General features: G+C 37.8%; 1 protein-coding gene across 1 annotated transcript in view; it reads right to left on the bottom strand.

Moving 5' to 3' along the window:
- The window catches only part of lrp2a (low density lipoprotein receptor-related protein 2a), a 262,973-nt gene that overhangs the window by 170,680 nt on the left and 78,374 nt on the right, over positions 1-13,919 (bottom strand). The window contains 4 exon segments of the mRNA XM_056465930.1: positions 726-866; positions 3,084-3,286; positions 5,985-6,191; positions 11,437-11,660. Coding sequence (XP_056321905.1) covers positions 726-866; positions 3,084-3,286; positions 5,985-6,191; positions 11,437-11,660 — 775 coding nt within the window.

The raw sequence follows: 13,919 nt of genomic DNA, 5'->3' as shown, positions 1-13,919 counted from the left end.
TAGCCCAGCCGGGGCTCGGACCTGCAACCTTCTTGCTGTGAGATGACAGTGCTACCCACTGCGCAACCGTGTCATCCCTTTCATCGCCCCTGATTTACCCTAAAATTGATTGAAAAACTAGAAAACAAGATGTCTGAACCGATTAAAATCCGAATTTGAAGTTGATATCTCAAAATGAGCTTTCAGTATGACTTTGTTTGTCTGCAGTACCAAACATCACCACCAGTTGACATTCAGTTTCCATTGGTGACCATACAAGGGCGCCCCCTATCTTTAAAGGAACATGAACTGTATTTTTGTCATACTTTTCACATTATTTGACAAGTAAACATAAAATTCTAAAGTAGTATAGGTATTAAGTATAAGTAGTAGCTAGAATTTAGCCTCTAAAAACATCCTACAATTGCACATGTAGATTGCTGTAGCAAAGTAATGCTTTACGACTTTGACAAGTATCCTTGTTGCAAACTGTTGCTCGGTAATATGTACCAAAAATCAAACAGCCAAATATGGAAACTAGAAATGTGAAGCTTTCAAATGATATATAGTCATGATTGCTTTATGTTTACACTACAATAATATGGTTTAAAAATGTAATGGCGGGACGGTGACAGTTAAGAGATTTTACATTAAAACTGGTGATTTCTCCTTTAAAATCACACACAGAGATGCAATGGTTATGGAATAAGCTAAAAAAAAAAAATTGCGATTGTGATCTGTCTTACCGACGCATCTCTTGCCGTCAGCGTGCAGATCGTAGCCCATTCGGCAGCGGCAGCGATATCCCAGACCACCATTATCAGTTCTGTGACTCAGAACACAGATGTGCTCACAGCCACCTCGATCAGCGCCGCACGGGTTACTGACTGCACATCACAAAAACATACATGATTAGAGAACATGATACATGTCTGTTTTGTTGTAAATACTCTCAAGTCTCTCGTTGGTGCAATGATTGATTGACAGGTGTCAATCAATGTTCTGGATTAAACAGGACACATTAAAGGCATAGCATGTCATTTTCACTACTAGAGGGCGTGCATTTACAATAAACAAAGGATTAGTTTGATGACGGTATGACTGAGCGTGGAATAGAATGAGTTGTGGTCATCATAACATCCCATGGACTATGGCTGATTTTCAGATATATTTATTTAAAAAATCCTACAACTATGCAAGTTTTTGACTCTTTTAAAGCATAAAAAATACCATAATATGTTTGTAGATATTTAAGAAACATCCTAAGTGACCATTCTTGTTTATCTGAAAAACTATGCTAAAGACAGATATTCTGCTTTAAACATGTGCGTTCTGTAAGACGTCTGTCTTTGTTTTGATCATTTAACCCGCGCGATGCCAGTTTAGCCAAATATATTTCAGCACCCCGGGTTGCCTTGGTGGAAAACCATGTATTTTATTTATTAATTAAGGAAGGCTATAAGAGTATGCGTCCATGACCTCCAGTGGACAGTAGCAGCCTACGAAATGAGACGCAGATTCAGAGTTCCACATAAAGTGGTTATTTATTAGCAAATAATAAAAATGTTACGAACGTAACCATTAGGTGAGCAGTTTACATGGTAACCCTGTGTCCTAACAACACGTGAGAAGATTTGCAGTGATGACCAATTTGGCTGTTTGCATCAGACGAAACAACACAGAAATATTTAAATACAGCCATTCAGAAGCGCAGAATAGTGCACTCACTGCACTCTAACGAAACGATAAGGTTAGTAATCTAATTAATACATATTAAACCTCTTTAACATTATTAAATGTACAGTTGAAGTCAGAATTATTAGCCTCCCTCATTTATTTTTCCCCCTGTTTATTTTTTCCCCCAATTTCTGTTTACAGAGAGAAGACTTTTTTCAACACATTTCTAAACATAATAGTTTTAATAACTCGTCTCTAATAACTGATGTATTTTATCTTTGTCATGATTACAGTAAAATAATATTTGACTACATGTTTTTCAAGACACTTCTATACAGCTTAAAGTGACATTTAAAGGCTTAACTAGGTTAATTAGGTTAACTAGGCAGGTTAGGATAATTAGGCAAGTTATTGTATAATGATGGTTTGTTCTGTAGACTATTGAAAAAAAAGTTAGCTTAAAGGGGCTAATAATTCTGACCTTAAAATGGTTTTTAAAAAATTTAATACTGCTTTTATTCTAGCCAAAATAAAACAAATAAGACTTTCTCCAGAAGAAAAAATATTATCAGACATACTGTGAAAATTTCCTTGCTCTGTTAAACATCATTTGGGAAATATTTAAAAAGGAATAAAAAATTCAAAGGGGGGCTAATAATTCTGACTTCAACTGTACATGCTGAATCACTGAAAATTGTTGGCTTGCACTAAAGTTAAATTTCCAATGGTTTATTTTTTATTTTGAGGATCTGAGGTGAACTATCTGCTTCAATAGTTCAATCACTGGGTGTCAAACTTACATACTGCACCTTTAACTAAATATTTACACTACCGATGTCATGAGATCACATTGCACATATTATGTACATACTAATGCCTAAATACAAACAAATATATATGAAAATTAAACTGAGAAGACATGTGGCTTTATCATAAGACACTTGAGGTTGTTCTGTTAGTGTACTTTTGTAATTTTATTATATGTTACTTTTCCATCTGACATTTTATGTCAGCTTCATTTCAATTAACTTAAAGAATGAATGGTTTCAGTTTTAGTTAACAATTGCTGGGCTGAATCATTGCTTAATTTTTTTTCTTTTCTTTTTTTGAAAACATCTAAAACCAAAACAACATTTAAAGGGATAGTTCACCCAACAGTTTAAATTCTGGCATAATTTACTCCTCCTCTACTCTTTCCAAACCTCATTGAGTTTCTTGATATTTTGTAGAGTGTTTAAAATGCCATAGACCTCCATAGTATTTTTTATTACTATGAATTTTAATGGCTAATGATTTCCAACATTCTTCAAAATATATTTTTGTGTGTGTAAAAATAGAATAGAAACTCTTTAAGGTTTGAAACCACTTGAGAGTGAGTCCATTTTCTTTTTTTACTGTGTGGCACATGTACTTTCATGGCTACATACCAAATGGCTGTTTGTATGAATGTACCACGGTCAGGCCATATGGTCTCTGTGAGGTCCTGTAGAGCTCTTGTGGGCTGCTGTCGCTGTATTTATTAGCCTTCATAACAGCCATCTTAGTCCAGTCAGTGTAATAAACTGAATGCTCAAACAGAGTAATGCCAAATGGATGAGGAATCACCGAACCACCATGAACCACCGTTTTCCTATAAAATTGAAATCAGAGTTGAATAAAAACACAACTTCAGCAAACTGGCATGCATTTTTAACTGAAACTTTAAAGGTTTAGTTCACCTAAAAATTGAAAGTGTTATTAATTATTCATCCTCATGTTGTTTTAATTTCCTGAGACCTTCATTCGTTCTCACAACACAAATAAAGATATTTTAGATCAAACCAGAGAGCTCCCTCATCCTCCATAAACAGCAACAGTCCAGAGATGTTCAAAGTACAGAAAAGGAATCGAAAACATTGTCAAAAATTTTCATGTGACTTCAGTGTTTTGTGCAGGGCCGGCCCAAGCCTTCAGGGGGCCCTAAGCAGGATTTTGTTTTGGGGAGTTTTATTAGCTTTATTAATGAGCCAGCTATGAGCATACAGATGAGGTACAGAGTTTGTTGTTGTTGTCCAGCTTTGTCGCCCGCTGTTACGTCAGTCATAATCAATACATGCATGCTGCAGCAGCCCGTTAAAAAACGCAGCCCAAAATATTATTTTCATTGAATAACGCATTTTTTATAATCACCCTTATCTATTGACATAATATATCTATAAACAAAAACGAAAGTCAGTTATTTCATGCACTTGTGGGGGCCCCCTGGTGGCCACGGGGCCCTAAGCAGTCGCTTAGTTCGCTTATATCTTGGGCGGGCTCTGCTTTTGTGCACCAAAAAACCTTTTTGTTTGCTTATATCTTCTCGCCAGAAGATTAGGGTTTGCTTTTATGCGTGTGTGTTGTGCTGCTGACTTTAATGGCAATACATGAATGTTCCCCGCTGGTGGAATGATCTTCCCATTTCCACACTGACTGCGAATTCACTGGCATCCTTCAATCGACAACTAAAAATCAATCTTTTCTAAGAGTACCTGAACCTCCGGTGAATAAAACCCAGACCCACCTTCTCTCCCCCACCTCACCAGACACCAACCCAAAATACTATAAATTCTGTGCCTCACACAGCTGAGTGGGTTTAACAAACCACCTGTAGAAAACACATTCATTTCATCTCACTGACACATTAACCGACACAAACTCTGTGCATTTATTAAGTGTGCAAAACTCAGGTGAGTGGAGTTGACAAACCACCTACAGAACTCTCTCTCTCTCTCTCTATCTCTCAAAAAAAAAAACTTCTAGTACTCTTACTCTTGCACTAAATTCTCTAAGCAAAAACAAGTTACTTTGTATAATTAGCTCTTCTTGGACTCTATTTTAATGATCTAGGTGCAAAGTCTAAAGTGCATGGCACAAAAACATTAAGGCCGAGTTAGACTGGAGCACCCATGAGTCCACAAAGTGATGCAAATGGATTTGCTATTTAAACAAAACGCGATAGGATGATAGGGCCCCTTGTGTGTATAGACAAATTACCATGTTTGTAAACATTCAGAATGTGCGTGCAGCAAGGTTGCAGAAAAAAAAAACATGAGCGCTAACATTTACAGCGAGGGAATGACATCGGATGAGGTACAGAGTTTGTTGTTGTCTTAGAAATAAGTTATATTGATTACATATTATATATATATATATATATTATTTACATAATGCTTTCAGCGTATTATAACAGCTTGTCACCCGCCAGTGATGAGCAGTTATTCGGCAAAATTAACGTTAAAGTGAGCGGCGTTTGCCTGACAGGTTCATTTGCGGTAGCCTCTCTCAATGGATATTGAATAAGACGAAATGGCCAAGCATCCAGCCCCAAATATACAACTATCTCATTGAAACTCCAAGTGATTTTACAAGGGAGAGGTTAACGACCTACAAGTCTTTGGATGCCAACAATGTTGTTCTGTGTGGTCATGTGCAAGAAATAATGCTACATGATTACCAGATTCAAAACTTTGCAGTGCTAAAAACCGAGGTTCTGCCTAGCCAAAGACAAGGAAAAAAGACAGAACTGTACAAGGCCTGGGTAATCATCAACAAGCAAAACAACTGCATTCTGACAGTGAACTACACCTGTACGGCAGGGTGTGTGAACTTACATCTTTACATTTCATTCAAACATTCAGTGTCTGCAGTTTAATTCACCATGTTTAACTTTTGCTGAAATCATTGCTGCAATCAAAAACGAGTAATCTGTATGATTCAGCATAGCGTGAACTTACCTGATATGAAATGAGAGCTGCAGAGTCGAGCATTTTTAACTAGGTCCTCACTCCATTCAGCTCCCTTTTAGCCGAAAACGTTTGCGGTCGGCATCCTACCGCACAACATGACATGTTTGCTATTGCAACCGGTCTCTTTTTGCAACCGGGAACCCGCGTGACGTCAAGTGTGACATAGGTTGGTAATGACTTCTTCTTGTTGAATCGCTGAATGCCTTCTCAATTGTAAGTCACTTTGGACAAAAATGTCTTCTAAATGACTAAATGTAAATCCTACTGCCTGTAGTAAACATGCACCCTGACGTCCTGACATAGGAGAGAATAAATAAGCAAACAAAGTCCTATTTACAGTATTTCTGGTGCACAAAAGTGTTCTTGGAGCTTCATATGATTACAGTTGAACCACTGAAGTCACATGGGCTGTTTTGAACGTCTCGGGACCATTGCTCTTTATGGAGGATGAGAGAGCTCTCGGATTTTATCTAAAATATATTCATTTGTGTTCTGAAGATGAATAAAGGTCTGACAAAATGTTCATTTGTGAGTGAACTAACCCTTTGATGCAACACATACCTGTGAAGTCCATCATAAGTTGTGGTTTCGATGTAATCATATCGACTGTCCACCCAATATACTCTTTTGGCCTCGAGGTCCAGAGTGATTCCTGCAGGCCAGCCCAGTTTGGTCCTGATGATCCCGTAGCGATTGGTGCCGTCCATGTAGGCTCTTTCCAAACCCGGTTCTCCATTCAGAGTGTCCCAGTCAGAGAAAAAAAGATACCTGAATTCAAACACAACAACTTCACTGTCACAATATGATCTTTTAAGAGCACATTTAACCCTCATAACGCACCCATTTTTCAGACTTTATTAGGAGCAGTGTAAAAATTGCACTGTTGAGTTACATTAAGGTTTTGGAGCCATGTATGTATTAAACAGGTGTAGGTGTCAAAAATACTTATTGATCTTAAATATTTAAGATTAAATTACTTTTAGAAACTTTTTGTAAACTATTTTTAGCCTTTTCATCATTTCTAATACATTTTTTGATACTAAATTGCTCATATAAACATGAATATGTATTAATAACACTATAGCAGCATGAAAATTTTTACCGTTTTATGAAAAGTGAATGTTTATGCCATTAAAAATGAATTTGCATTGCAATTTATGTTCTTTATATGTTTTTTGTTTAGAATATTTTTTTGTTCAGTTTATAAGCATTCAGGATTAAACAATATAATAATATCAATACAATTACAGCAGTAAATATACTGATTTAGGTTGTCGTTTTAGAGCCATGTACGTATTAAGCAGCTGTAGGTGTCAAAAATACTCATTGATCGTAGATAATTTACATGATATCACTGTCAAATTTGTTTTAACTATATTTTGCCTATATAACTATATTTAACTATAACTATATTTTGCCTTGTCACCATTTCTAACATACATTTGATACAGAATTTTTTTGATAATCATGAATATGTATTGATAAACTATGGAAGCATGAAAAACTGGTCCCTTTTATAATAAGACACTGAATGTTCATTCAAAAAATTAATCTGCGTTTACATTAATGTCGTTTTGATGTTGTTTGTTTAGAAAAAAGGTTTGTTTTTCAGCATTCAAAGGTCAAAACAATATAATAATAGCAATATAATAACAGCAATAAATATTTTGATTAAGGTTGTCATTTTGGAGCCATGTTTGTACAGTATTAATCACCTGTAGGTGTCATTGATCGTAAATAATTTACATGATATCACTGTTAAAAAACTTTAAAAATACATATATTTAGCCTTTTTTAACCCACATTCAATACTGAATTGTATCGATAACCACAAATATGTATTGATAAACTATGGAAGCATGGAAAAAAAGCTTTTTATAATAAAGAAATTGAATGTTCATTCAAAAAATTAATTTGCATTTGCATTAACCCTTTAAATGTGCACTCTTTGATAATATTTATTTTGGCCCAGGCTTGCATTGAAAAATATACTGACACAACTCTGATAAATAATAATAAACAATTAAAATAATAATGATAAAAATAATATGGATAAAAGGTCGACCAGTTGGTTACGATGCTTGTTAAAGGGTTAATGTCATTTTGATGTTGTAGGTTTCCTAAAGTCCCAATCACTGGAGATCTATTCCATACAGATCGCTAGAGGACTACAATCCAATCACCACATGGACAACAAATCCTGTCATGCACCACACACACCTGTTCCAGTTCTCCTTTGAAATTACACACAAAGCTGGGAGCTGCACACACACACACTTTGCTGAGTCTTGTTTGGTTTACACCCTGTAGCATTTCTAAAAGTATCCTGTGTCTAGTCTGTGTTCAACTATTCCCTTGTTTTATTGTTTATCCTGTCTGCTGCCTGTCTGGATTTCTCTGTATTCATCTTTTGTCCCTGTTTTGACCGTTGCCTGCCTGACTATTGTTCTTGATAAACTGCATGTGGAACCTCAAATCTGTTGTCCATAGTCCTTTGGATACACATAATCACGGACTGTTTTTAAGCACTCGTGATATAAAAAGTCAAAACTATTCAATAGAATTATATACAATAAGATCAATACTAATAATAATAATACTAATAATTTTGAAATTAAAACTATAATTCAAATATTTTCAATATTTGTCTTTGGAATCTTAAAAAAAGTCCTAATTTTGTAATGCAATTGTTTTGTTTCTTATTATTATTTGTCAGGATTCTGCCACTTTGGTCTTGTTAATTCTTGTTTTGGTGGCTGAGTCCAGACACTTGTCCTGTCTTGTATGTTGTGCTCGGCTCGAGTTTTCTCGGGTTGAGCATTCATATTTCTTGGTATTGTCTGTCCTTCTCATTGTATAAGCACCGTCCTGGCTGCGCTCGGGCCGTGTGCGCTCCCGCTTGCGCTGTCGTCCTGATGTTTGTGTCTGTTCTGTCTGCGGTCTGTCATGTCGTTTCATTCTCAGCGCCTCAGTCTAGTTGGTTATGCTTTTGGTTTGCGCTTGGATGAAACAAGCACGTTGCATGTGTGAGTGCATGGTGAGACTCTTTATTTATCGTGTACTTGTGTCTTGCGTTCAGTCTTCTGTTGGTGTTTTAACACGTGGATCATGTTTACACATGCCACAAGCTTTAGTGTTATGTTCATGTGACCACGCGGTTAATGAGTTTTCTCATTAGCTGTGTGCTCTAGTCTAGTTTTATATGAGCACATGGCTTGTGTTGTTTATTTGTGTCATGTTCTAGTCCCACTCTCATTGTTAACCCATTATTATGTTCACCTGTTTGTATGTTAATTATTTCTGCTTCTAGTCTCCCCATGTCTACTGTCCTGTGCCAGTTCGTCGTCGATTACTACCTTGTCCTGTTGTGTCCAGCCCTGCTCTTCCCTGCCAGCAAAGTCAAGTTTGTTTTTGTGTTTCAGTTATATTTCTCCCCCTTGGGGTTGTTTCTGTTACCCTGTTGTTTTAATTTTATTATTAATAAACCCATTTTTGAGTTACTGCAATTACTCCTCGCCCTTTCCTCACCCCCGACTGGGACATTATTATTTAGTTAGAGGCTTTAAATAAGCCTCTTGCATCTTCCTGCACATTATGGCTTATTTTTCAGTTTTATTCCAATATTTTGTATTCTTGTGCAAATAAAGAAATAAAAAAAAAAATTATAATTTAAATGAATAAAAAACATGTACGAGTCTGGTTTCTCTCGAGGTTTTTTAATTCTTCACTTTCACCAATTAGTGAAGTTTTTTTTCCCTCGCTGCTGTCACCACTGGCTTGCATGGTTCAGGATCTGTAGAGCTGCGCATCGATGGATTACTCTTCAGTGTTTGGACTCTCAGTAGTGATTATTAAACCACACTGAACTGAGCTAAACTGAACTGAACTTAAACACTACAAACTGAACTACACTGTTCCTATTTAATATGACCTTTTATGTGAAGCTGCTTTGACACAATCTACATTGTAAAAGCGCTATACAAATAAAGGTGAATTGAATACGGTAATAACGTAAAAAAAAAATAGTAACGTGTTTTTTTATAATTCAAGCAATGATATATTCTAATAACAATTCATTCATTTTCAAGAGTGCACACTTAGCTGATGATCAATAAAGCGTATTTGGCATGATGTCATGGGAGAGAGCCCTGAGCTCGTAATATCCTCGAGCCCGGGGCTCCCTCCCGTTAGAAGGGTGAGAGGGAAGTTCGAGCTCAGGTAGGTCTCGAGAACTCCCCTGCTTGTCGCCATGTGAGAAGTGTAAACTAAGGTTGTTTTAGGAGATAATTGGTTTAGTCGATTGGCTATGGTTTGTTTTTGGACGGTGGGAAGAAACTGGGAACCCGGGGGAAACCCACGCAAACAAGGGGAGAACATGTAAACTCCGAACAGAAACACCAACCAGCCCGATAAGAGGTTGGACCAGCGGTGTTCTTGCTGTGAGGCAACAGTGCTAGCCACTGGGCCACCATGTCGCTCTATCGGAAAAGGGGGAGGAAGTAGGGGCGGAAGAGGGGAAGCTTCAAGACGAAGATAACTGGAGTGAAAAACTCTGGTTATTTATAATGCTCCCGTAATCATCTAATGGGTCAGATTATGGAGCTAATGAGGAGCCAGCCGTGTTGATCATAAGCACGTGATCCTCTCGAAATTAGTTTATGAATAAACCACACTTAATTAAAAATCGTGTGTACTTTGAAATCTTTAAAAAAATCCATATTTTTAAATAATAAAAACTCGGTAAATGAGGCAATAACGTAAACAAAATTGTAACACAACTATGAAATAACTGTGGAAAATAAAATAAAACATTTCTACATGACATGAAATATTTCCTCAATGAGAAGTTCAAATTACATCTATTTCAACCCAGGCTCATTCTGAGAACGTAGTCCCGGGGACGTTTCTGGAGACCGCGAAATACGTAGCCGGGGGTACGTACGGCTGCATTTAATTTTTTTAAGCGAACGCTGCGGGGCGGTGTGACGCCGTTCCCTTCGGCGCTTGCCGGCCGAAGGCTTTCCCGCTGCAGCCAGTTTGTACGGTTAGCTCTTCGTGTACTTTGGCGGACTCGAGGCGCAGAGAGGGGCTGACCACAACGACGACCGGGTTCGAGTCCGGGGAAGAGCGGTTCCAGAAATCAGGTAAGAAAACAAAAACAAAATCCAAAAAATGAAGCGAACAAGTTCGTCACAGGATGAGAATGTGGTCAAAATCCGAAAACGTGGTAAAAATCGGACGAGGGCTTTTCTTTTTCTGGACGGCTTTTGTGAACCATCGTTGGTTGGGTTTAGGGACGGAGGAGGGTGGGTCAGCCGATTGGCCGGTCGCACGGTCAATCATTCCGTCATGAAGACAGGCAGACAGGCGGAAGGTCGTTCGACAGCGGCCTCTAGCGGGTTTACGCGAGAACGGCGCGGGAAAAAGCGCGCACAGCGGCCTCTCGCGGACTCGCGAAAACAAAAACTGCACAAATACGTACCTCCCGGGACGTATTTCGCGGTCTCCAGAAACGTCCCCGGGACTACGTTCTCAGAATGAGCCTGGGTTGATCTATTTAGTACAATAACAACTGCCAATATTAAACAGATCTTACTGTATCAGGGTCAACATCTAAAACAAAAAAGGAATTAATCCTACACAAAAGTACCCCATTATAAATGCAGTTGCATTAAAAAAAAAGCAACTTGAACTGAAGGTATTTAGGTATTTACTCAAACGCATTGTCCGCGGTCTGCATCGGGTTACAGATAAACCCCTCAGGGATAAGAAGGAGATTTTGAAACAAATACCCAACTTTATTTTCAAACACAATCTCTTTTTGCAACTCAACTGTACGCTTTAATTGTCGTTCCTCAATTTAGACGGCGACCACCTGCCTGAACTGCACTATTGGGTTACCGTGAAGCTCATCTTTGCTTAATTACTTCTGACTAATCCTTTGGGACTGAAGATGCGAGATGAGATTGTGGATTATGTGGAGGAAGTCAGGATAAGATCTGATGTCTCTCACCCTACGGTCGGGTCGAGCGCGAGTCCTCTTGGGTTTCCCAGGTGCTCTGCGATCAGCGTGACCCGATTGCTGCCATCCAGGTCCACCATGTCGATCCTGTTGACACTGGCCTCCACCACATACAGCTTATTGTTCACCCAGTCCACGGCGAGGTTTTCAGGATAGTCCACCGACACGTTCAGCACCACCTGCAGACGCGAGCCGTCCATATCCACAGAAAACACCTGTGTGGAGAAAACCATCAGTGATTTTGTCTAGTAAATATGGAATAAGTAAATAGGTTAAAACTTTAAGGGATAGTTCACACAAAAATTAAAATTTACTCACTATTTGCTTTCCCTCAAGTGGCTGCGAACTTTCTTCTGTTGAACGTAAAAGAAGATATTTTGGAGAAAGCTGAAAAGCTGTAATCATTGACTTCCATAGTGGGAAAAACAAATACTATTGAAGTCAATGGTTACAGGTTTTTAGCATTCTTCAAATTATCTTATTTTGTGTTCAATAGGAGAAAGACACTCATAAAAGTTTTACACGAGTAAAGGGTGAGTATATTATGACAGAATTTAAATGTTTTGGGTGAACTATTCCTACATTGTGTAGAAAAGGCAGCTCATTCTCAGTTTTTTTACTGTAATTTACAAGATTAAACCAAAAAACATTACACTACCTGACAAAAGTCTTGTCGCCTATCCAAGTTTTAGGTTCAGCAAATACTAACTTGACTTCAAGTTGATCATTTGGTATCAGAAGTGGCTTATATGAAAGGTAAAGGCCTCTAGATTACTCTTATTTTACCAAAATAAAAGATGATCACGCCTTAATTTTTAATTATTTAATTAGGACAGTAAGGTCTGACTTTGCTTAGACAAAAGTCTTGTCACTTAACAGAAATAATGTCCAGTATAAAATATAAAGTCATGCTGCAGTGGAAAAAGAATGAATATTGTGTCTAACTCCATCATGAGTTTGGAGGACTGCATCCATACATCTCTGCAATGACTCCAATCCCTTATTAATAAAGTCATCTGCAATGTGGGAAGAAAGCGTTCTTGCAGGACTCCCAGAGTTCATCAAGATTCTCTGGATTCATCTTCAATGCCACCCCCTTCATCTTACCCCAGACATGCTAAATAATGTTCATGTCTGGTGACAGGACTGGCCAATCCTGGAGCATCTTGAGCTTTCAGGAACTTTGATGTGGAGGCTGAAGTATGAGAAGGAGCACTATCCTGCTGAAGAATTTGCCCTCTCCTGTAGTTTGTAATGTAATGGGCAGCACAAATGTCTTGATACCTCAGGCTGTTGATGTTCCCATCCACCCTGCAGATCTCTCGCACACCTCCATACTTAATGTAATCCAAACCATGATTTTTCCTTCACCAAACTTGACTGATTTCTTTTAGAATCTTGGGTCCATGCTGGTTCCAGTAGGTCTTCTGCTGTATTTGTGATGATTGGGATGCAGCTCAACATATGATTCAGCGGAAAAATCGACCTTCTGCCAATTTTCCAAATGATCAACTAGAAGTCAAGTTATTATTTGCTCTTACAACTGGGATCGTCAACAAGACTTTTGTCAGGTGGTGTATTTTCCAAACTACTAAAAATGTCAGTAAAAATCTTTTTACATAAAAATATGTTGGAGCAGAAAATAAGGTCCCATAATGCACTTTAAAAGCATACATGAATGGAAACAGACCTGTGAATCACAAGCTACAGAAAGCATTTGTCAAAATATAGTGACACAATTGAACGTTATCGGATTTGTGTGTGTGTGTGTGTTTGTGTGTTTGTGTGTGTTTGTGTGTGTGTGTGTGTGTGTGTGTGTGTGTGTGTGTTATCAATGTTAACTAAAAAGAATTCTATAAATAAAAACTCTTTTGTTAACAGTAAAATAAGCTAAATTAACGCCATATGAGTGTTAGTTGAAAACCTAAACAAATCAAATAAGGTGAAAAAACTTAAGTGACTATTTTAAATTGCAATAATAAATAATTCATATATACAACATTAAATAAGCATGAATAAAACATGATACATTTAATAAATTAACTCAAATTATTAAATAAAAACTTATTTAAAAATTCATTAATTAATTCATTGATTTTCTTTTCAGCTTAGTCCCTTTATTAATCAGGGGTAGCCACAGCAGAATGAACCGCCAACCGATCTAGCACATGTTTTATGCAGTGGATGCCCTTCCAGCTGAAACCCATCACTGGGAAACACCCATACACTCTTATTCCCACATACACACACATATACACTACGGACAATTTAGATAACCCAATTCAAACCGGGGGAAACCGGAGCACCCGAAGGAAACCCACGCAAACACGGGGAGAACATGCAAACTCCACACAGAAATGCCAACTGACCCAGCTGAGGCTCGAACTAGCGACTTACTTGCTGTGAGGCAATTGTGTTACCCACTGTGCCACCGTGACGCCCTGTAGATACATTAATTCTATACAAAAATACTA

This window comes from Danio aesculapii, chromosome 9 (genome assembly GCF_903798145.1).
Source record: "Danio aesculapii chromosome 9, fDanAes4.1, whole genome shotgun sequence".
NCBI classification, from domain to species: Eukaryota; Metazoa; Chordata; class Actinopteri; order Cypriniformes; family Danionidae; genus Danio; species Danio aesculapii.
The sequence above is the reverse complement of the archived record's forward strand: the minus strand, read 5'-3'. Positions and strand labels throughout refer to the sequence as shown.